The 22053-nt window shown below is 41.5% G+C and overlaps 1 protein-coding gene across 2 annotated transcripts in view; it reads left to right on the forward strand.

Annotated features, from left to right (window-relative positions):
• The window catches only part of Wwc2 (WW and C2 domain containing 2), a 152954-nt gene that overhangs the window by 68807 nt on the left and 62094 nt on the right, over positions 1 to 22053 (forward strand). For both annotated transcript variants that reach the window (XM_027391062.2, XM_027391063.2), the window contains exons 3-4: positions 11982 to 12185; positions 13479 to 13555. In XM_027391062.2, coding sequence (XP_027246863.1) covers positions 11982 to 12185; positions 13479 to 13555 — 281 coding nt within the window. The remainder of the gene's footprint in view (positions 1 to 11981; positions 12186 to 13478; positions 13556 to 22053) is intronic.

The raw sequence follows: 22053 nt of genomic DNA on the forward strand, positions 1-22053 counted from the left end.
ACCCGCACTGGCTCGTCTGCATGCTTTTTACTGCTAGGCCATTTCTTAGCCCAGATAGCTTATATTAATAGTGAATTCTTACAGGTAGGTGAGATTCAGGAGCAGTTACTCATAAGATAGCAAGTCGGTGTTCCAAAGTGCACAACGAGTGTGTGTGTGTGTGTGTGTGTGTGTGTGTGTGTGTGTGTGTGTGTGTGTGTGTCTGAGAGTGCACATGTGTACACTTGTATATATGTGTGGTGCTGAGAACTCAGCACCTTATACATGCTAAAACTTTGTGCTTTGTTAAAGTTAGCTTTTAATTTATGGGATCTTAAGGTTTTACTTATTTATTTTTAAATGACTGTTAAGTTTATGGGTGTTTTGTCTGTAATTATATTTGCACCACTTGAGTGCCCGGCGTCCAGGGAGGCCAGAAAACGACAGTATTAGAGCCTCTGGAACTGGGGTCCCAGATGGTGTGAGTTGCTTTATGGTTACCAGGACTCAAACCTGAGTCCCTTGAAGGAACAACCAGTGCTCATAACCACTGAGTTATCGCTCCACCCAATTTTGTGTTACATAATTGCAAATACACACACACACACACACACACACACACACACACACACACACACACACACACAGGAATATCTGAAATATCTGAAATAGCTATGTGACTTTGTAATACTTACTAAATGTAAAAATTAAAAATTAGCCTTCTTCCCATCAAATAATATTTGGGAAACCAAAAGCCCACCAGTTTTTACAGGTTCAACAAAAATAAGTTGTCATGGTAACCAAGTGGGAATGTGACCTGCCTGGGCTTCTCTTCTCCCACCACAAGCCCTGTGCTGTAGAAGCTTCTCACAAAGCTAACTTTTCTTACTTTTTCTGGACATCATCCCACCTACCCCATGGGTACTGCTTAATGTCTTTCCCATCTAATCCTCCTCTCCTGTTCAGTCATTTTGTACTGATTTAAAAAATTTCTTCTAATATCTTGTCTGTGTGTGTGTGTGTGTGTGTGTGTGAGTGTTTGAGACATAGTCTATGTAGCCCCTGCTGGCCTAGAACTTGTTATTTAGACCAGGCTGGCCTCAAACTCACAGACATTTGCCTACCTCTTTATCCTGAATGCAAGGCTTAAAAGCATTAGCTGCCACACCCAGTCTTTCAGTATTTACTTTACATTTTTCTGTCTTAATATATAAACACTGGATACCCTCAAAATGACTCTAAACCAAAGCCATAAAAGAAGAAACAGTAACAAATTTCTCCATGCCTTCTTAAATCTATTCCTTCCAGATGTGTCCAACTCTACCTGCCCATATGCACCCTGGGGTTGCTATGAATGAAGTCCAGCCCCAAATCATAAACACTGTGTTTTGTGTATGTGACTTATTTTGTATGTTTCTTGGGTATGAATCTTGAAGATGCTAGTGTGTGTCAATATGTCAAAAGACTAGACATGCATGTATGCCTTATTGGACACAGTCCTCTTTGTGGCAGGCTCCCGTGGCTTAAGTGACCTTCACTTATTTCAGAGTCCACTCTTGCTGAGGTCATCTGAGACACCTAGGTGACAGTTAGGCACCACTGCATTCATGACTTCTTTGACTTGTCACCATGGGTCATCCCTTTTCCCTGGCTCCTCTGGATTTCGTGGTATCTTTCTATTAGAGGTCCTTTTTCAATACCCTTCTAGAATTGTCTGTTCAGTTGCCTCTGCTCCCAGGAGGCTTCTGATGACCCCTTCACTGTGCATTTCTCCTTCCATGGATTAGGTGCCTCTGCCTATTCATTTCTGTAATTCTTGGTACATAGGAAAATTTAAGAGCATTGCCATCTTGCACTTGTATTTGTTTGCATTTCTTGATTCTTCACCAGCCCTAGAGCCTCTTGGAGGCAGTGATGACATCTTATGTATTTATCCTTGGATTCTGTCTAATGGTAAACTCATGGAGGGAGAGCTGTGTCGCAGGAGTCACAGAATAAAGGCTGATTTTTAGAAAGGGTTTAAAGTGCATTTAAGTATATGTTATACTTCAGAAAGCAACATTCTGAATATATACAACCTTGATTATCAGAACATGAATTTTTAAGCCCACCACTTTGCTTTATTATATAATTGTGGCCCTAGTGGCCTGATGGATTTACTGTGCCCCAAAGGACCTGAGTTAGCAACAAGTAGTCTTCTTACTGAGAAGGAGCTGCCTGCTGTCTCATTAATCTTTGAGACATTCCTGCAAAGTAGTTTATCGGGAGCAAATGGTATTATCTCTTCTTAGCAGCTGCTCCACACATATGTTTGTTTTGACATTGTGAAGTTTCAGCATTATTTCCTCTTTATTTAGATAAAAAATGCAGCAATGAATGTTTGGTTGTTTAATAGTATTGCTGCAAAAACATTCTTAAATATTAGCAGTGAAGGATTTGACCTTGACAGAGAAAGTATCCTCAGGCCATGTTTCATGTTTGCATTCTACTTTCTTAGGGTGTGTATGTGTGTGTGTGTGTGTGTGTGTGTGTGTGTGTGTGTGTGTGTGTGTGTGTGTGGCCAATAGATGTAAGGACAAGGCTGTTTGTGCCTACCTAGAAACTAAGTGTGGTATTTATAAAGTTTTGATACTATTACTGCAACCAGTAATTTTTGCCGGGCATTGGTGTATGTAAGGTTGCTCCAGAACTATCAACATCTTTATTTTCCTGGCAGAATTGATTTAGAGACTAGATTGGAAGTGGTTTGACTATCTGTGTAACTCTACTTCATTCCACTTAACTATGTATCTCTCCATACTCTTGGAGTGCTTGATGAGTCATGAAGTGAGAGGATTCCAGCTCTTGTTCATTTTCCAGTGCATATTGGCGATTTTAGTTCACCCTATGCTGTTTATTCCACTGCTTTATATTAGGGTGCTATGGTAGATGGCAAGTTTTAAAGCTTCATTTTATAACTCTTTTATCCAAATGACTCCTTGTGCAGAAATTCCTTCTCCTTCCAAGGGAGGAGCTTTGTCTTCTTTCTCTATTCCAAGCTGGACTTTTCTGTTCCCTAACTTCTTCCTCTCTTTTGCTTTTAATTTCTGCAGCATTTTAGAACCTCTGGTGATTTTACTTGATGGAAAATGGTGAGAACAGACACTTGCACTTTGTAGTCTTTAAGTACTCAGTGTCAGCTGTTACTTTGTCCCGTACTTGTGTAGATGGCCTTTGTGAGACAGAAGGATTCCAGTACTGGGATTAAAGGTGTGCACCAGCACTGCTGCCCTTCACCCCCTTTATAAATATTGGCATATAACCTATACATCTCCCTCTGTGCTTTAGATTGTCTGTAACTTGTAATGCTAATGCAGTGTGAATGGTTGTTGTTCTGTCTTGTGTAGACAAAAATGGCAAGATAAAGAGGATGTAGATATTGGATTTTATTTTTTAAAAAATCATATTTAAAAAAAGTTTGAGCAGGTGCCTATGGTGGACAGAAGAGGTTGTCTGATCCCCTGGAGCTGCAGGTGGAGGAGGCTGTGAGCGGTCTGCCCAGCACGAGTGCTGGGTACTGAGAGTGGGTCCCCAGGAAGAGCAGCCAGGACCAAGTCATCGAGTGTCTCCAGCCCGAGTTCTCTTGTGTTCAGATGAAGATGTTGCTTTGTTCTTCGTGTATTTTTCTGTCATTTAAATTCTTATATGGAAAAGGTTTCCCTGTTTCTATACTTTTCTGTTTTGTTTTCTGTTCATTTTGTAGCATTTGCTTTTTCCTTGTGGAGTATGGTTCAGACAGCTTCTCTAAAGTCCTTAATTATCCCAGTACGTATTCATCTCAGGATTGGCCTGTATTAATCACTTTTGACCTTGAGGAGTTGTTTTTTCTGTACTCTGTGTGTGTGTGTGTGTGTGTGTGTGTGTGTGTCTGAGTTTGTTTGTGTGTTATTCAGGCCTGCAATGTTTGTAGCAGCCAGAAGAGGGCATCAGAGGGCATCCAAGAGCATCCCTTGAAACAGGAGTTGTAAGGTGTTGTAAGCAACCATGTGGGTGCTAGAACTGATTCTGGGTCCTCCGTAGTTTCAGCAATTGAGGTTAACTGCTGAGGCATCTCCCCCACCTCTTGTTTAGGCTTCCTTAGTTTTGTGTATGTTGAGTAATTTTAGATAGTATCATGGACACTTGAGTATTGTTAGAGTGTGCACTTAAAATTTTTGGAGAGTGTTGTTTTAGTAGGTGATGAATCTGACTTGTGGCAAGTTCTCTCCTGTCTTCCATGGCTTTTTATTCTAGGAGCATTTGGTCTCCAGACCCTCACATACTGTTTGGGTCTGCCTTGCACATGTGTCACCCAGAAGTGACCACATCTGGTGGCTCTCTACACTGTCAGGTCTCACGTTCCTTGGGATGTTTATCCAGTGGGTTTAGCAGTGAGCTCATACACTGCACTAAAATATCCCTTTCTGAAGTCTCTGGCCCTCACATCTCATCCTGGAAACTGAAGCCTCAGCCTTGCTATGTTATTTGACACTTTCCACGAGTGGGTGTGTGTCAGGGCAAAGTGGGAAAAAATGAAACTGAGGAGGCCTCATGGTTAGCTTAGTTGTCAGTTTGGCACTCCTGGGGAGAGGGAACCTTAACTGAGGAACCACCTCCATCAGACTGGCCTGTGGCATGTCTGTGGGGGTATATTCTTTATTGCTCATAGATAGTAGGGCCAGCCAACTGTGCCCAATTCCATCCCTGGGCAGGTGGCCTGGACAGCAGGAGAAAGGTTTCAGAATGGGAGCTTAGGAGCCAGCCAGGAGACAGGGTTCCCCCGGGGTCTCTGCTTCTGTTCCTGTCTCTATGTTCTTCCCCAAGTAGCTTTAGTCAGGGTTTTATCATAGCAAGAGAAACCAGAATACAATAAGTTAGTTGCTATTGCCTGAGGCTTTTTTGCTGTTTATCTAGGATTTCCCCAAACTCTCAAGAGCTCTGTCTGGCAGCAGCCGCTTCCCCACACTGTTGACAAAAAGTGGATTTTTGTTTTGGAGTTTTTTCCTCTCCAGTCCATTTATAATATTGTGAGACCTAGGAAATACAAGAAATATTAGAGGCATAAGACATCAAAAACAGGAGTTACTATCATAAGTGTTTTTATTTCTTCCCCAATCCTTCCTCTTGCTTTTCAGAACCTCACTTTGACTAGTTAGTAGATTCTGTGCTCTGATTTTAGTTGTAATCTCTGGGAGTGATGGACGGTGTGTGCTTACTCCATGTTACTCAGAAACAGCCTCCTACCTAACATGTTTTGTTCTATTTGAAGAACAGTTCTGATGCATGTGTGATGCCTTATACAGTGTTTTCTTTCAACAAAGCACACTATTCTCAAGCCTTTCTGTTGCTTTTCTATCTTCATCTTCCAAGCCCCCCTAGATAAACTGTTATTTAGAAGGAAGAAAACATGTGAATAGTTAGATTCTTGGTACTAAACGTAATCATGTAATACCTAATAATATAAATGAGACAGATTTATTGGGATCTGCCTCATCCAGATGCTGCTAGAGTCCTGTTAAATTCTTCAGATTACCATGGTGCTGATATTAGACCTTTATTGTAGGTACCCCTTTTAGTGGTTAACTTTCCTCTAAGCTGTTGGGCACTTAAGATAATTTGACTCTCTAGCTGACATAGTTAGCTCATTCCCTGATGTACTAACTACATTTAATGGAGGACCACAAGCCAAACGGCTGGCCAGGCTGCCTTAAATAGTTAGAACTCCAAGACTGCCTTGAGGAAGTTATGCTGTAAGTACAGCTGCTTGCTGCTGAAGCCCAATTTTGGCTCCAGATGCTGTTATTCTAGCCATGACTGTTTGGAACAGTGTATGCTAAATTTTCTTTCTTTCTTTCTTTCTTTCTTTCTATTACAAGCCTCATTGAACTCCATCAAGCATTTTCACCTAGAACAGCCAGAGAGCAATTCCCAGGGTGGTCCAGCAAAAGAAATATAATTAATGCAAATACTATCCTTCATTTGCATAGAAGTAGCTTTAGTCAGGGTTTTATCATAGCAAGAGAAACCAGAATACAATAAGTTAGTTGCTATTGCCTGAGGCTTTTTTGCTGTTTATCTAGGATTTCCCCAAACTCTCAAGAGCTCTGTCTGGCAGCAGCCGCTTCCCCACACTGTTGACAAAAAGTGGATTTTTGTTTTGGAGTTTTTTCCTCTCCAGTCCATTTATAATATTGTGAGACCTAGGAAATACAAGAAATATTAGAGGCATAAGACATCAAAAACAGGAGTTACTATCATAAGTGTCTGGCCAGTGCAGACACAGTGCTTTATTTGCATGAAGGTGCCATGCCTGGTGTAAACATTCTTGCCCTGCCTCACTTTTCTAGCCTGTCTAGAGACATGTCCTGGTAGGTCTTTTGTCAACTTGACATCTGGGAAGTGGAGCCTCAATTAAGAAAATGTCTCTATCAGATTACGTGTAGGGACATCTGTGGGGCATTTTCTTTATTAATGATTGATGTGGGAGGGCCCAGCTTATTGTGGTGGTTGCCACTTCTCTGGCAGGTAATCCTGGGTTGTGCAAGAAAAGAAAGCAGGCTGAGTAAGCTGGGAAGAGCAAGTCAGTAAGCATCATTCATTCAACCATGGCTTCTGCATCCTTCATTCATTCATGGCTTCTGCTTCAGTTCCTGCCTCCCAGGTTCCTGCCTTGAGTTCAGTCCTGACTTCCCTAAGTGATGGAGTATAACTTGAGAATTGTAAGAATTAATTAATTAACAAACAAACAAACCCAACCCTTTCCTCCTGAAGCTGTGTTTGGTCATGGCAATATTAGACTCCTTAGAAGAATTCTCTTGAATGGACTTTTTAAAAGTTACTATATTTTTATTATTCTTTGAGAACTTTGTACATGCATACAATGTATTTTGATCATATTCATTCTCTTCTCCTAACTTTTCCCAGATCTCTCCCCAACTTCATGCCCCCTCTTTTTAATCTCATCAAGTCCAGTTTGTGCTGACTATATATTCAAGGGTACAGCATCAGCCATTAGAGCATGGTTCACCTATCAGTGAGCACACTCTTAAAGAAAATCGACTCTTTTTTTATATTAGCATCTCACACTCATTTGGGTTCTCTTCCTTCCTTCCTTCCTTCCTTCTTTCTTTCTTTCTTTCTTTCTTTCAAGAAAGGGTTTCTCTGTAGCTTTGGAGGCTGTCCTGGAACTCCGTAGACCAGGCTGGCCTCGAACTCACAGAGATCCGCCTGCCTCTGCCTCTCAAGTGGTGCTGGGATCAAAGGCGTGCGCCACCACTGCCTGGCCCACATTTGGGTTCTTATGAATACTAAATGAAAAAGAGTTTAGAATCATCTCATCCATCTTCATGATGATTTTTCTCATTTGTGCCTTTGCTTTCTTTCCTTCCCCTGACTCAGCCATTGCAGTCTTAGTATATATTTTGTAAAAGTTAATAGTGCAGAAAAATGGGAAATGGGGATAAAAGAAAATCCCATGTTCACAAGACCTCAAGTTAACTAACTCCTGATACTTAAATGTGCATCTTTTTAGTCCTTTTCCTGTTGAGGCACAAACATACTTGGGGTTTTAAAATTGTGTTATGCTTTCAAGTACAATTGTAGTGTTTTCTAAATTTCTTTCACACAGTATGTAAATTTCCTTACAAAAGGTTTCCATGCTATCATATCAACCCTTTTGGCAGTGGGGCCTCAAATTTCTGTCAGGTGGTCTTCTAAAATATAGTTAGATTCTTGCATGAATTTGCGTAGACTCTTCTGTGGCACACTATGGCTTACAAGGAGAGTCTCCCACCTGAGAAGGATGCCATTGCACTGACAGCAGGGGTCAGTCTTTTCCTTCTGAAGTGTACCTGGATACCTGCAGAAAGTGCTAGCTCGTCCTTAAGGGTGGGCTAAGTTAACCAGAGATATATAGCCTGTGGTGGAGTTTAGGGGATGGAAGAAGGAAGAAGGCCAAAGCTAGAGCCAAAGAGAACACAGGGCTTGGTGACAGAATAAAGGAAACTCTGTGTCTGGGCCATGTGAATCATAACTGGAGAAGTGCATTGGGGCTAGGTCCACTGGCCTGGGAGTTTTTGGTATCCTGTTTAATTACAGCTGGGTTCATTGGCATCAAACTTTTTCAATCAGAAGAAACCCTACACTCTCTAAATTGCTATATTCTTAACCATCCTTCTCTAAAGACAGTTCTCATTCTAGTAGAAATCTGTTGGATTTTTTGTTTACTTTGTACATTATGATTTTTCCTCATATCTTATTTTGTCTAATGGATTCAGTCGGTGCTTAATAATTATATGTGGAAGAAATGGGCAACATGTAAATTTCCTTTATAAAAAGGAAGATAAGAAAAAGTTGTTCATATTAATATCATTCTCTCTTTTGAGCACAGCAGGAAGACTAGAAATGTACATTATAGACAGAAACACTAATTCTCTGAAGTGTAATGCTGTCTTCCATGATGAGCTTTTGTGTTCCCTGCCTGTAAAGTCCCACATCTATGAAACTGATGGGATGTGAATTCTCTTGAGATATGTAATGTTTGAAAGCATATAATATATTACTTCTTTAATATAGCAGACAGCATGCAAATTACATTGCATTATGATATAGTGATCTCCCAAGGCCAGAAGGTCTTAATAAAAAAAAAAAAAACTACCACATTTGTAAAACACTCTTCTTGTGTGTTTACATTTAATAAATATTCTTTTCAAATCCATTCAGCAAATATAACAGATGAGATGAGCCTAGTTCTGCTTTATGAAACCTTCGAAGATGCCTTTGGGAATTCTCTTTTGTAGTTCATATTTGAATTGTGCAATATTTCAGAAATATAAATGTTTCCTGCCTCTCTTGTAACAAATCCAAACCAGTCTACTCGAGTGCTTCTTCAGACTCATCAAAAACACATTTGTTATTATCGCACAAAGCACTAATGGTTTATTGCCATCTTTAGTGTTTAATTCCTTAATTTTAGTGTTAATGTTGTATCAAGGTTTCACTGCCTTTTAGCTGTTGACAAATTTTTAAGTATACCAGTTCCCAAACATGGGGACAGATATGACTAGCTGGACCTGACAGATGCTTCTTACTATTCTAACTAAAAACATGAAAGCCCTTGTATCTCATCGCTTGATTAGTTTAATAGTTACATATCTCATCAAGACAAATTAGTAATATTTGTTATCTTACAATTTCTGTGGGCCCTGAAGCAGGCAAGTCTTAGCTGTCTTGGCTATGGTTTTTATAAACTCGTAGCCAGGGTGCCAGGGTGACTTACCCGGCCTCTGCTAGACAAAGCTCTGCTGGAAATTCAGGCTGTGGCTCTTGGCAGTATTCCTTCCTGCCGCTGGCCACAGGCCTCCTCACCCTTCTAGAGTGAGCTTCTCCACTGGGCACTCCACGCCACAGCAGTTGGCTCCCTTCTGGTGGCAGGGGTGGAGTAGAGAAAGAAAAGGAGCACAGTGCAGCCCACTGCAGAAGTGCTGTCCCCCCTCCAGTCAGATAAAACATTAGGACCATACATTCCTATTTGTTGTGTGATGGTTTCTGTACTTTGAGACAGAGTACAGTCATATGTGTATGAATGCTGGAGATTAATCTAACACCATTAGACTACTATTAAAGTCTGTGCTGCAGTCAATATATAAATATACAACGGAGCACGTTTGGCCCTTACTCAGTGATCTCTGCACACCTTGCATATCCCCCAGATGACTGTTCCATATTGTTTTGTCCTTGAAGATTCTGCTGTGGAGGGTCTGCCCGTTCAGGACTTCTCCTGTTGAGACTGTGGCTGTAGCATGTGTTTACACCCAATAATTACACGAGATGTTCATATTTTTGTGTATTTAAATATTTATATTTTTAAAATGAGTATTTCAAAAATTGTGCTTTGGAGAAAGCTCAGCTTTTATTGGCCAGTGAATAGGAAGCCAGGGCTGTCTGTCTGAAGCAGTGGCTGCAGTGTCTACTGAACTAAACCACTTTGTGAATCACCTAGTGTCCCGCGCGCTCTGTATTTCTCGCCAGCAAGAAATCATACACGGGACACTCGGATCCTTCTGCAGACAAGCTTTAATGCGTCTTGAGAGTGAAAGAGCATAAGCTTCCCAGAGCGGAGACACTAAACCAAGAAAACCATCCCTTATAAAGGCTGGCCAGCCGCCTGGGACGTGTTACCCTATGAATGGCTTCAGCTCCTCAGGCAAAAATGAGCCACGGGATAGGCAGAGATCAAAGGAATGGAGATTACCCAGCGCCTGTGAAGTAATTTACATCTTGGTGTCTTCAGGCACCTATTATTGTAATGGATAATGCAGGAACCGGCTTCCTACAACCTAGGGCCTGTCTTAGCCCCAAGAGAACCCAGCCTTCCCTGGGTGAACTGTGTGAGTTTAACATCATACCTTATACCTGGAGGCCAGGTCACACATTCCCAGGACAGTCTGGCCTCTGAAGAGTCAGTCCCATGGGCCAGCATAGGCTTCAGTTTCTCTTGAAGTTTTAAATTTTATTTTGTGCATGAGTGTTTGCGTATGTGAGTATCCGTGTATGTGCACCATGTACGTATATGTCTGTGTGTGTAAACCATGTGTGTATATGTCTGTATGTGAACCATGTGTGTATATGTCTGTGTGTGCACCATGTGTGTATATATCTCTGTGTGTGAACCATGTGTGTATATGTCTGTGCCTGTGCACTGTGTGCGACTGTGTCTGTGCACATGCTCCATATGCATGCCTGATGCCCAGATCAAAAGACGGTGTCAGATAACCCTGAACTGGAGTTACAGATGCTTGTGAGTTACCATTTGGGTGCAGGCAATTCTTTTTTTTTTTTTTTTTTTGCTGAATACTGGGCAGTATGGCAATAAGCTAAATGTTACAGGAAACAATTATTCCATTGGACATTGCTAGTCACTATGAATGATAGTTGTATGTAGTTGCTTCATATTCTCTCTGACACTGGGCACTGGGCAGTTTTAAAGTTTGGCCATTTAAAATTTGTGGTGCTGTTACTTCATAGCTTAACATGCGTGTCACTGATGATATGAGCTTCTTCACCTACTCTCTGGCCAAAATATGTATTCTTTGTGACTTGTCAGGACAAATGTCTCTTGGCCAACCTGTACTAGCATCCTAGTAAATTCACAAACACTACACCTTGCCTTGTAATCACCATTTACCCCAAGCCAGACACCAGTACGGGGCAGCTCCTTGCACCAGTATGTGGCAGATGCATTTATTATAACAAAATGGTTAGGGTGAACCATCCCAGGGCCCATGTTCATTAGCAGAGGTTATACTTGTTTTGGAGATTTTCCCAGTCGCTAAGGGACTTGCTCCTTAGAGCAAGAGCAAAGTGACTTTGGTTTTCAATTGTTTTAAACTTAGTGATAGATATTCCTGGTAAAATAAAAATGAATCCATAGAAAAATGAAATGCTTATTGAGAAATATAAGCTCCAATATTTATAGATTCAACAGATATATAGTAACTGAATAAAATTGCCATTAAGACTTAAATGTTCTCTTGATTTTCATATTTATTGTTGTGGGTATGAAAGGAAATTTGAGGACCTGGCCCTCAGTAGTGCTGATGTTCTGGGTAAGAGGGCAGGAGTCCCGAGTTAAGTCGGTGGAAGTGTGGCCCTTCAAAAAAGCCCATGTGGCTCAGTGTGTCCATGCTGATGATAATTTATCTCTTGTTTTCTGGGTACTGGGGAGCCAGAGAATTCTCAAAAGGATGATAGATGGGTGGCATCTGTGTGAAGGGCTTATAGTTGGGATACATTGCTGTCAAGGACTGCCACATGAAGGGCCAGGAGTGATTTTGGAGTAAACAGAAGAAAACAGGCCCATATCCAAGTTTTAAACAAGTCACTCTGTCAAAGTTTCTGGTAGATGCTTTAGAGGGGGCAAGAATTTAACTGGCTGTTCCCTCAATGAATAATCCCAACAGAGACTCCCACTACTGTCTTTTCAGAAACCACTCAGATTGAAGATCCGAGAAAACAGTGGCGGGGGGAGCAGGAGAAGATGCTCAAGGACTATCTCTCGGTGGCCCAGGATGCACTCAGGACGCAGAAGGAGCTGTACCATGTGAAGGAACAGAGGCTGGCCCTGGCCCTCGATGAGTATGTCCGCTTGAATGATGCCTACAAGGAGAAGTCAAGTTCTCGCACAAGCCGTGAGTACTGTGTGGCTGGTCACGCTCCAGAACTGAGATGAGATTGCAGAGAGGCGAGGGCCACTCACACTGCTGTGGAGTTAAATTCTTTCCCTCCTAGGCAAAAACTCCTCCAAGCCATGAGAGATGAGGGCGACCCCAACAGATGGTTCAGGGAAATGCCCTATCCCCACTTGAGCCACAGGGCACTGTTTCTCCTGGTTGCCTTTTGTTTGAGTAAATTTCTCTGCCAGAACAAGGAAAGGAGGCCAGAGGCATCTGATGCCCTAAAACTATCACAGAGAGTTGCAAGCTGCCCAATATGGGTGCTCGGGACTGAACTCAGGTCCTGTGGAAGAGCAGCAAGCACTCTATGCAGACCAAATTTGAGCCTTTTAAAGGGGACTTTTGGACCTCAGTCCCCGCCCTCTCCTCTATTAATGCATCAGTCATCGGGAGCTGGCATTAGTTAAAGAAGCAGCAATGATGGATTCTGAAGTTTTAAGTGGTAGCCCCCTAAGGAGCTGCTCAGCAGAGCTCTATAAGGACCCAGGAAAAGTTCAGTGTTTTTGTATCCTGAGGTTTGAGTTTGTTTTGTTTTTAATATGACAAAGGCTTGAAGAGCCAGGCCTGGTGGTTCGTGTCTGTAATTCTTGCACTTGGAAGGTTGAGGCAGGAGAATCACTACAACTTTAAGGCTAGCCTGGGCTGCATAGTTAAGACCCTGTTTCAAAAATAAAATAGGCTTGGCATAAGTGTGAGAACCTATCTCTTAAAAGAGAATAACAAACAAGCAGTTCCTATAAAAGAACATAAATCTTGGCTGTGTGTGTGTGTGTGTGTGTGTGTGTGTGTGTGTGTGTGTGTGTGTGGTTGTGGTTGTGGTTGTGGTTGTTGTTTTTACAGGAACCAGGAAGGTCATTTTGAGACAGGATCTCACAAAGTTGTTTAAGCTGTCCTTGAACTTGCCTTTTAGCCCAAGAACACTTGATTTTGCAATCTCTCTGCTTCAACCTCTCATCTAACTGGGATATAGGGCTGGCTTGAAATACCAAGTCATGACCCAAAACCTTATCTTTTTTTGTTTGTTTGTTTTGATTTTTGAAACAGCTTTAGAGGCTGTCCTGAAACTAGCTCTTGTAAACCAGGCTGGTCTTGAACTCACAGAAATCCACCTGCCTCTGCCTCCCGAATGCTGGGACTAAAAGCATGCACCACCAACGCCGGGCTCCAAAACCTTACTTTTAAGATCAGTAAATTCCAAGCTTACAATTATTGCAATTGACAAGTAATATTTTTTTTTTCTCTTAAAAGTCTTCTCAGGGTCTTCATCCAGCACTAAATACGATCCTGATATTTTAAAAGCCGAGATCTCCACCACGCGATTAAGGGTAAGATTGTTTTCATTGTGGTTCTTGAGTGAGTAAGTGCACAGAAGCTCGGGCCGTGGAGGAAGCATGAGTGACTGCCTCCCATCTCTGCCTCTGAGGGAAGCTTCTCCACTCTACCCTGCAGGGCGTCCTTTCTCCTTTGAGGGATGGTTGGGATTACTTTTTTCTCCCATCCAAATGCTAGCCAGGCCTGACCCTGCTTAGCTTCAGAGATCAGATGAGATCTGGTACCTTCAGGTAGCGTGGCCATGGCCTGGGATACCTTTGTTACTGTTGCTGGCTTTTCTTATTAGCAGTTAGTGTATGCAAGGGAAATCTGCATCCTGATAATTTACTTTCCCCCTTTGTCTTGCAAGACAGTTTGCTTTCATCAGATGCCCTGGTATTTAAAAAGGTGTCTGCAACTCCCACTACCTTGTTGGTCTGTCATCCCTTCTCAGGATGGATTATTTCCTGATCATTGCTCTAATTATTTCGATCAAGCTGATAAGTACCCATTTTGTTTATCATTGATGGGGGGATCATATGGAGCAAATTGCATCATGTGTGTAATAGTTGCCATGTTAATGAAGCAGATTATCATCATAACCCCAGGAGCCTGCACAGCACCCTCACATGATCTCTTATTGCCATTCTCTGCTAGAAACAATGCTCGCCTTGCTAGCTCTGAGTCGAATGCTTTTGTTAACATTGTCAAAGTGGAATGCTTCTCATGTGTGTGGTTGGTTCCATGGCATTTTTTCCCAACATTATTCCAGGATTCATTCACATTCACTTTTAAAGCTAAATAGCTACTACTTTGGCAGACACATTTCTCTGTTTTACCACCGATGGATGTATATTCATTTACTCCATTTCCTGGCCATTCATAATTGTCTCTGTGTATGCATCACACATACTTTTGGTGCATACATGAACACACTTACTTTTAAGATCAGTAAATTCCAAGCTTACAATTATTGCAATTGACAAGTAATATTTTTTTTCTCTTAAAAGTCTTCTCAGGGTCTTCATCCAGCACTAAAACCTTCAGTTGTTCGAAAATGAAGCCTGCCTCTCTGAGAAAACATAGATATAAGTATATTGCTTCATTTTCGAACAACTGAAGGTTTTAGTGCTGGATGAAGACCCTGAGAAGACTTTTAAGAGAAAAAAAATATTACTTGTCAATTGCAATAATTGTAAGCTTGGAATTTACTGATCTTAAAAGTAAGGTTTTGTGTATGAACAGAGAGACGGGGGTTTCTCTGTGTAACAACCCTGAATGTTCTGGAACATACTTTGTAGACCAAGCTGGCCTTGAACTCACAGAGATCTGCTTGTCTCTGCCTCCTGAGTGCTGAGATTAAAGGCACGTATCTCTGGCTACTTTTTAAGACAAGAGTGGAATTAGTGTGTAAAAGAATGAATGAATCTTTTAGTAGCACTAACTTAGTTGGAATGATTGCCTAGTATGTGCCTCAATACAAACAAGCAAACAAAAACCTTCTGTTTTTCGGTGTGTATTGCCAGAGTTTTAACTGTTCTTGCTTCCAAATATTTGCATAAGGCTCTAAGTCACTTAATACCTATGACCTTTGCTTACATGCCATAGGTTTGACGTTTGAATTTTTGCTGTCATATGTTCCACATCTTTGCCTGCCTCTCTGAGAAAACATAGATATAAGTATATTGCTTCATTTTCGAACAACTGAAGGTTTTATCACTATTACTTATTTCAAGCAATTCTACTTACTTTTCAATGGTTTTATTTATTTTTTTGGTTTCTAGTTCCTTGCCCACATTCTGCACATTAACATGTGTATTTTTGACCAAAATAGCCATAGTACTTTACATTTCCATGCCTTAATTAATCCAGGACCTGGGTCTCCTGTCTTCTGGGTCCTTGGGTCTAGTCTGCTTTTCTGTTGGCTTTTGGTCAGTTCTTGATCCTTAAAGATGCTTACTTCTTCAGAGCCATATAGGATGTATGCAGCACTACAAAGATAACATTAAGCTTTGGGAGATCTTGCATTTTGCAGAGCACTTAGCTTTGTGTCTTGTAGGCATTTGGGGTGGGGGCAGATGGTTGAAATCCAGTTAGAATTGGATATGACTAAATCTAGTCTTCAGCCCCTTTCTTAGGGTGGGTCAATCTCCAGATTACCCATCTCTTAGGGCAGAGCTCTCAGAGCTGCTGTCCACGTTCTCATGGAAGTAGGACACCCCCCACCCCACTCCCCTGCCCCCCCCTCCCCGGCTGCTGCCTAAACCCCATCAGCTTTGTGAAGACCGAATTCCGCCCTGAACCGTGTAGGTTTGACTGCTCACCGTTCTTGTATCCTTTGCTTACTGCACAGCCCAGAGCACCTCTACCCCTGCATTCCCTCTACCCCTGGGGGCCTGTAACATAGTTCTGTGGGCCTAGCAGTTCTCCAGTATCTTCAGATAGATGGTCAGGTTTGGTTTTCCTTACAGTTTACTCAGGGGTTCTCAGAAAACAATCATGAAAAAAGTTCACATTTGGGTTCATGCATGGGCCGAGGGTGTAGCTCAGTAGTACAATGAGGGCCCAGAGTTCGGGCTCCAGGAGAAAACAGAAACAAAATCCCTAGAACACAAACTCAAATTCCATCTACTGAACTCCGGATTCTCTTCATTTAATTTGTAAAATCATGTGTAGAGTAGTGGCCTGTGTCACCTTGTAGTAAATAGTCTTCAGAGTGTCATGGACTCTCTAGTTGGCCAGTTGTCTTTATTTCTCAAGACTACTGTGCAGTGGGCTCAAGTGCTTTGTCCAGTGTCTATGTGCATGTCTGTATGTTACTGTGATTTATTTATTATTAGGTAACTTATTTTGACAACATAGAAATAAGGGCATTTTTTGTTAAAACTTGTTCTTCCCAAATTCATTGTGACTTTTCAGGAAGTTACTACTGTCCTTGAAACGTTAACGATTTTTTTCTTTTTTTTTTCTATAATAATTTTTTTATTTAAATTAGAAACAAGATTGTTTTACATGACAATCCAAGTTCCCTTCTCCCTCCCATCTTCCCCTACCACCCACCCCCAACTGAAACCCTACTTATCACATATCCTTTCTGCTCCCCCTGGGTGGTGAGGCCCTCCATACGGTGTCATCAGATTCTATCATATCCTTTGGGATAGGACCTAGGCCCACCCTGTGTGTCTTGGCTCAGGTAGTATTCCTATATGTGGAATGGGCTCCCAGAGTCCACACCTATGCTAGGTATAAGTACTGAACTACTACAGGAGGTCCTGTAGATTTCCCAGGTTTCCTCACTGAAACCCATGTTCCTGGGGTCTGGATCAGTCCCATGCTAGTATCCCAGCTATCAGTCTGGGGAGCAAGAGTTCCCTGATGTTCAGGTCAGCTGTTTCTGTGGGTTTCACCAGCCTGGTCTGGACCCCTTTGCTCTTCACTTGTCCTTCTCTGCATCTGGATTCCAGTTCAGTTCAGTGATAAGTTGTGGGTGTCTGCTTCTACTTCCACCAGCTGCTGGATGAGGGCTATCGGGTGGCATATAAGTCAGTTATCAATCTCATTATCAGGGGAGGGCATTTAAGGTAGCCTCTCCTCTGTTGCTTAGATTGTTATCTGGTATCGTCTTTGTAGATCTCCAGACATTTCCCTAGTGCCTGATTTCTCTGTAAACCTAAAATGGAGATACCATAATAGAGTGAGACATTTTAGGTTAATCATTTTCATAGTTATCTTTTGTGACACAAGTCATAGCCACAGAAGACCACTGTAGTCTGTGCATTCATGGAAGAAAACATCGAAACTTTGGAAGGGGTTAAAAACAAAAACATACTGAGGTCCCTCATACAAATAACCATTAAGAGGGTCCTGTCAATCAAGGACCTTAGGACACCTCTGTGTGGTCACATCCCCAGACCTGTTTCCTAATGAGTCCTTAGCAAGGCTTATGTTGTGCCAGGATTTCTGGTCTTAATTAGGGGCATTATATATTTATTGTACCTGTTCTGTCACCTCGTGACTACAAGGTGAGCCAGAGAGAGATGCCCTCCTTGGGAAGGTGAGTCTGTGAAGAAGAGGATGTGAGATATCCTCTCGATGCCCTTAGATAGATGGACAGTTGAAAATGTGTTTTAGAAGGCCCCCCGCTCTGCTGCTGCTTTATGCTGGAGCCTGCTTTGAGCACTCTGGCTGACTCTGCTAACTCTCCAAGTGTTGGCTGGGTAGCACTTGGGGAAGGAGGAGGAGATGGCTGGGTAGCACTCGGGGAAGGGGGTGTCTGGGTAGCATTTGGGGAAGGGATGGGTACCATTATAGAGTCTCTGAGGTCATACAAGCTGCTTTCATAGGTTGATGTCTGAAGGGAGTAATAGATGAGGGAACTAGCCATACCGCTCTGGCACCCACCTGCATTTTACAGCACATTGACAGTTTGGGGCATAAGCAAGCACTAGTTGTTTTTTTTTTTTTTTTTTTTTTTTTTTTTTTTTTTTTTTTTTTATTTCATTGCTTTGATGGAACAAAATACCAAGTTACTGTGTGGCTTTTCCTAGGGAGATGTACAGGTTCCTATTCACAGATAGGACATGAGTAGACCAAAGAAACTACCCTGAGATGGTCCATCCTAATGATCTAGGAGGGTTACTAGGGTCACACAGAAGGAACATGGGTTACACTGAAGTGTGTTACGTCTTAGACAGATCTATCACCAAAAATCCAAGCCTAGCATGACTGAGGACTCATTACAACTGTATCTCTGGAGTCTCCTGTGCAATTAAATTTAAGGTTTGATTTGTAATTGCATATAGAGTTGAAATAATTAATATAAAATATTGTGCTTTAAGCAGTATTCTAAATAATGTAGTAAAAATCATATCAATGTTTTTGACATAAAAATATGCCATATGATATGAATCACTAAAAATAAGGATTGACTTTTTCACTACACATGAAAGATCTTTATATTTGCATTTTGTATAATCTTTAGCTTAAAGAGGTACATGCCTATGATCCCAGCCTGCTTCAGCTCCATAGCCAGCCTGGGTAATCCTAGTAGATTCTCTCTCTCTCTCTCTCTCTCTCTCTCTCTCTCTCTCTCTCTCTCTCTCTCTCTCTCTCCACACACATACCCTTTGTCTTACATTCTGAGTTACAGATGTTGCTGACCTGATTTCCAGGATGCAGGAGTGACCAACGCTAATTTGTGGCCCCAGAATTTACATCGGATGTTTTATGCTTAGAATATTTAGATCAATTTGTGTACTAATAGTTGGTGTTTGGCTAAAGAATACAGTACAATTTTCTTACTGGTTTTGAATGAAATTAAAAATTATATGGCTGGGGCTGGAGAGATGGCTCAGAGGTTAAGAGCACTGGCTGCTCTTCCAGAGGTCCTGAGTTCAATTCCCAGCAACCACGTGGTGGCTCACAACCATCTGTAATGGGATCTGATGCCCTCTTCTGACTTGCAAGCCAACATGCAGAAAGAACACTGTACTCATAATAAAATAATCTTAAAAAAAAAAAAGAATTATATGGCTAAGAAAAAGAGGAACTCGAAAGAGAAATTGAGAGAAGAATGTGCAGTATAAGAGCTATCCATACACATACCCTACTAGTAACTTCAAGGTAATTCACAGCACATTTGTGCCCCCCCCCAAAAAAAAATCAGTGTCAAGCCTTGAAAAGATATAACAATCATTTCATGGATTTAATGGTATTTTATTTCTGTTTTTCTCTAATGATTTTGACCTCTTTGACTAATTTTTAAGGGCTCTGTACTGCAGGCTAAATAATATATGCAAATGAATTCCTTCTTTGACATTGTGTTGTTGAGAGATTCGTAGCTTCTTCTCACTCATGTTAAGTCACTAGCTTCTTTACTCTATTTCTACTGTGCTTAGAGCCTTTTACAAAATTAGATTCAGCTGACTTCTCTAGGAAAGAATATGGTGTCTTCCTATAGTGTAAACACACACACACACACACACACACACACACGGAGACAAATACATTTGTAAATGATCAGTTTCTATGGTTTTATGAAGTCTGGACAAACAAGAAGCCAGAACAGGAAAAGAACATTTAAAGCAGGCTAAAGGGAATTATCTTAGATTAAAAAAACACTTTATTGGGATAAGGGAGTGAATATGCTGGAAATACATTGTATGCTTGTATAAATTCTGAAAGAATAAAAACTTTTTTTTTTCTTTTTTGTTAAAATTTTTTGTGATCTTTTTTATTTAAATTAGAAACAAGATTGTTTTACATGTCAATCCCAGTTCCCTCTCCCTCTCCTCCTCCCCTGCCCCCCACCCACCCACCACCCCATCCCCTTTCTGCTCCCCTTCCATGGCAATCTGTCATATGAAACAAAGTCTCTCTATGTAGTTCTGACCTGGAACTCACTATGTAAACCAGGCTGGTTTGAGTTCATAGAGATCCACCTGCCTCTCCCTCCTAATCCTTGGATTAAAGGCCTGCACCACCACACCTAGGTTAAAATACTTCTTATAGGAAAGATTAGGCTCCTTTTATGGATAAGGGAGAGCAATCTATCTTTTATATTTCTATCACATGCCCCAATGCTTTTATTCCTTTTTTCATTTTTAATTAAATATTAGTTTAACATTGAGTTCTGTTATGGTATTTGGAAACACAGTTTGTTAATGTTGCCTTCCCTCTACTCTCTCCCCCCTCCCCCCTCCCCCCCTCCCCCTCCCCTCCCCCTCCCCCCCCCCCTCCCCCCTCTCCCCCTTCCCCCTCCCTCCCTCATTTTCTTATCCCTTTCCTGTACCATTTGAGCCTTTTGCCTGGTTTTATATCATATATATATCCTATTACCTTTTCCCTCTCATAGTTCCCTTCCTAGTTTCATGACATACAGCCCCCCACAAAAGCTAGGTTCTATATAGGAAGAGAACATGTAGAATTTGTCTTTAGGAACCCCCTGAAAAGAAACCTGTCCCCCATTAACAGTGACTCCTCATTTCACATACTTTCTTCTCCAATCTCCCAAGTCCCAGACTTTAGCCACTGTTTTACTCTTTCTCCCCAGCCTTGTGAGCTGGGACTGTCTCACACAAATGTCAATGTGGTGGCTTAAGTAAGAATGGCCCCCATAGGCTCCTATGTGTGAATGCTTAGTCATCAGGGAGTGGTACTGTTTGAGAAGGATTAGGAGGTGTGACCTTGTTGGAGTGAGTGTGGCCTGGATCGAGGAAGTGTGTCATGGCGGGTGACCTTTGAGGTTTCAGAAGCCCATGCCAAGCCCAGTTCTCTCTCTGTGTCTGCTGCCTGAGGATCAAGATGTAGATGTTCAGCAACATCCTGTACCATGCCCACCTTCCTGACACCATGTTCCCTACCATGATGATCATGGTAAGCCTCTGAAACTGTTAGCAAACCTATACTTTAAATGTTTTCCTTTGTAAGAGTTGCTGTGGTCATGGTGCCAATAGAACACTGACTGAGGCAGTCATCTATAACATCTTGTCTTCTTTAGTTGGCTTCTTTGTTTCTGTAATGTCTTAAAGGTCCCATTGTGTGGTGGTAGTATATATCAAAACAATAGTCCTTTCTAGTATTGAGGAACATACTGTATGTATTCTTCCATCAGTCAAACTGTAATTTGAATTGCAGTTGTTTCCACATCTGTGAGGCTGTGAACATACATGTATATATGTTTGTGAAGATACAATTTCCTGTCTCTGCATATTTTCTTGGAGTGGAATTGTTGGGTTATCTGATAACTTGCTGGCTATTTTTATATGTTTGTAGAGAATTTTTACAACATTCTCTATTATTTTTATCTTCAGACAGGATAATTCATACATGTTAATATACTTTTTCTCATTGGCTTTATAAAAATTTTTATTAGAGTTTAAAAAATATTTCATTCAGCCATCTTGTTTCTTATGACAAAAAATCCATTAATTAGTCATCACAAATGGTCCTAGCAGCACCTGGGGTTCTGGTCCCCCCGCCCCTGTTTTTTTAAGTTTAGAAGTGATTTTGGTCTTCTGACCATCTGCAGTTGATAAGATGAGTTGTGCAGACTTGGTGCAGGGTAGGAGCAGTAGTCAAGAGAGATTCCAGAAGGAGCAGGTTGACAGTTGCCCTTTCTTGTTTTACAGAGGAGCTCCCCACAAGACAATGGAGAGACCATGAAAGGGGAAAGTACTCATTAGTAAAATGCCATTTTGCTCATTATAGCTTTAATGCTGCTGGGTTCACCTCAGGGGCAAGCTGGGGAAACCTGCCCGTCTCCCCATCTTTCAAAGCCTTACAGGTTTTGGATTTACTTTTGTTCCTTGTCATCCTCTTCATTCTCCTGCTTTTGAAATAAAACAGTGCACTAGGCTGTACGAAGTGGGAAGAAGTACTGTAGTTTCCAGTCATACACATTTGATCACAGTGTCTTCCTAGTTTTCAGAAATAACTCTGAAATCAATTTAAAATGTCGGTTGCTTTAGCAGTAGAGAACGCAGGGAATGTGCCAAAGTCCTGAGTCTCTTGC

Source organism: Cricetulus griseus (genome assembly GCF_003668045.3).
Source record: "Cricetulus griseus strain 17A/GY chromosome 1 unlocalized genomic scaffold, alternate assembly CriGri-PICRH-1.0 chr1_1, whole genome shotgun sequence".
Taxonomy (NCBI): Eukaryota; Metazoa; Chordata; class Mammalia; order Rodentia; family Cricetidae; genus Cricetulus; species Cricetulus griseus.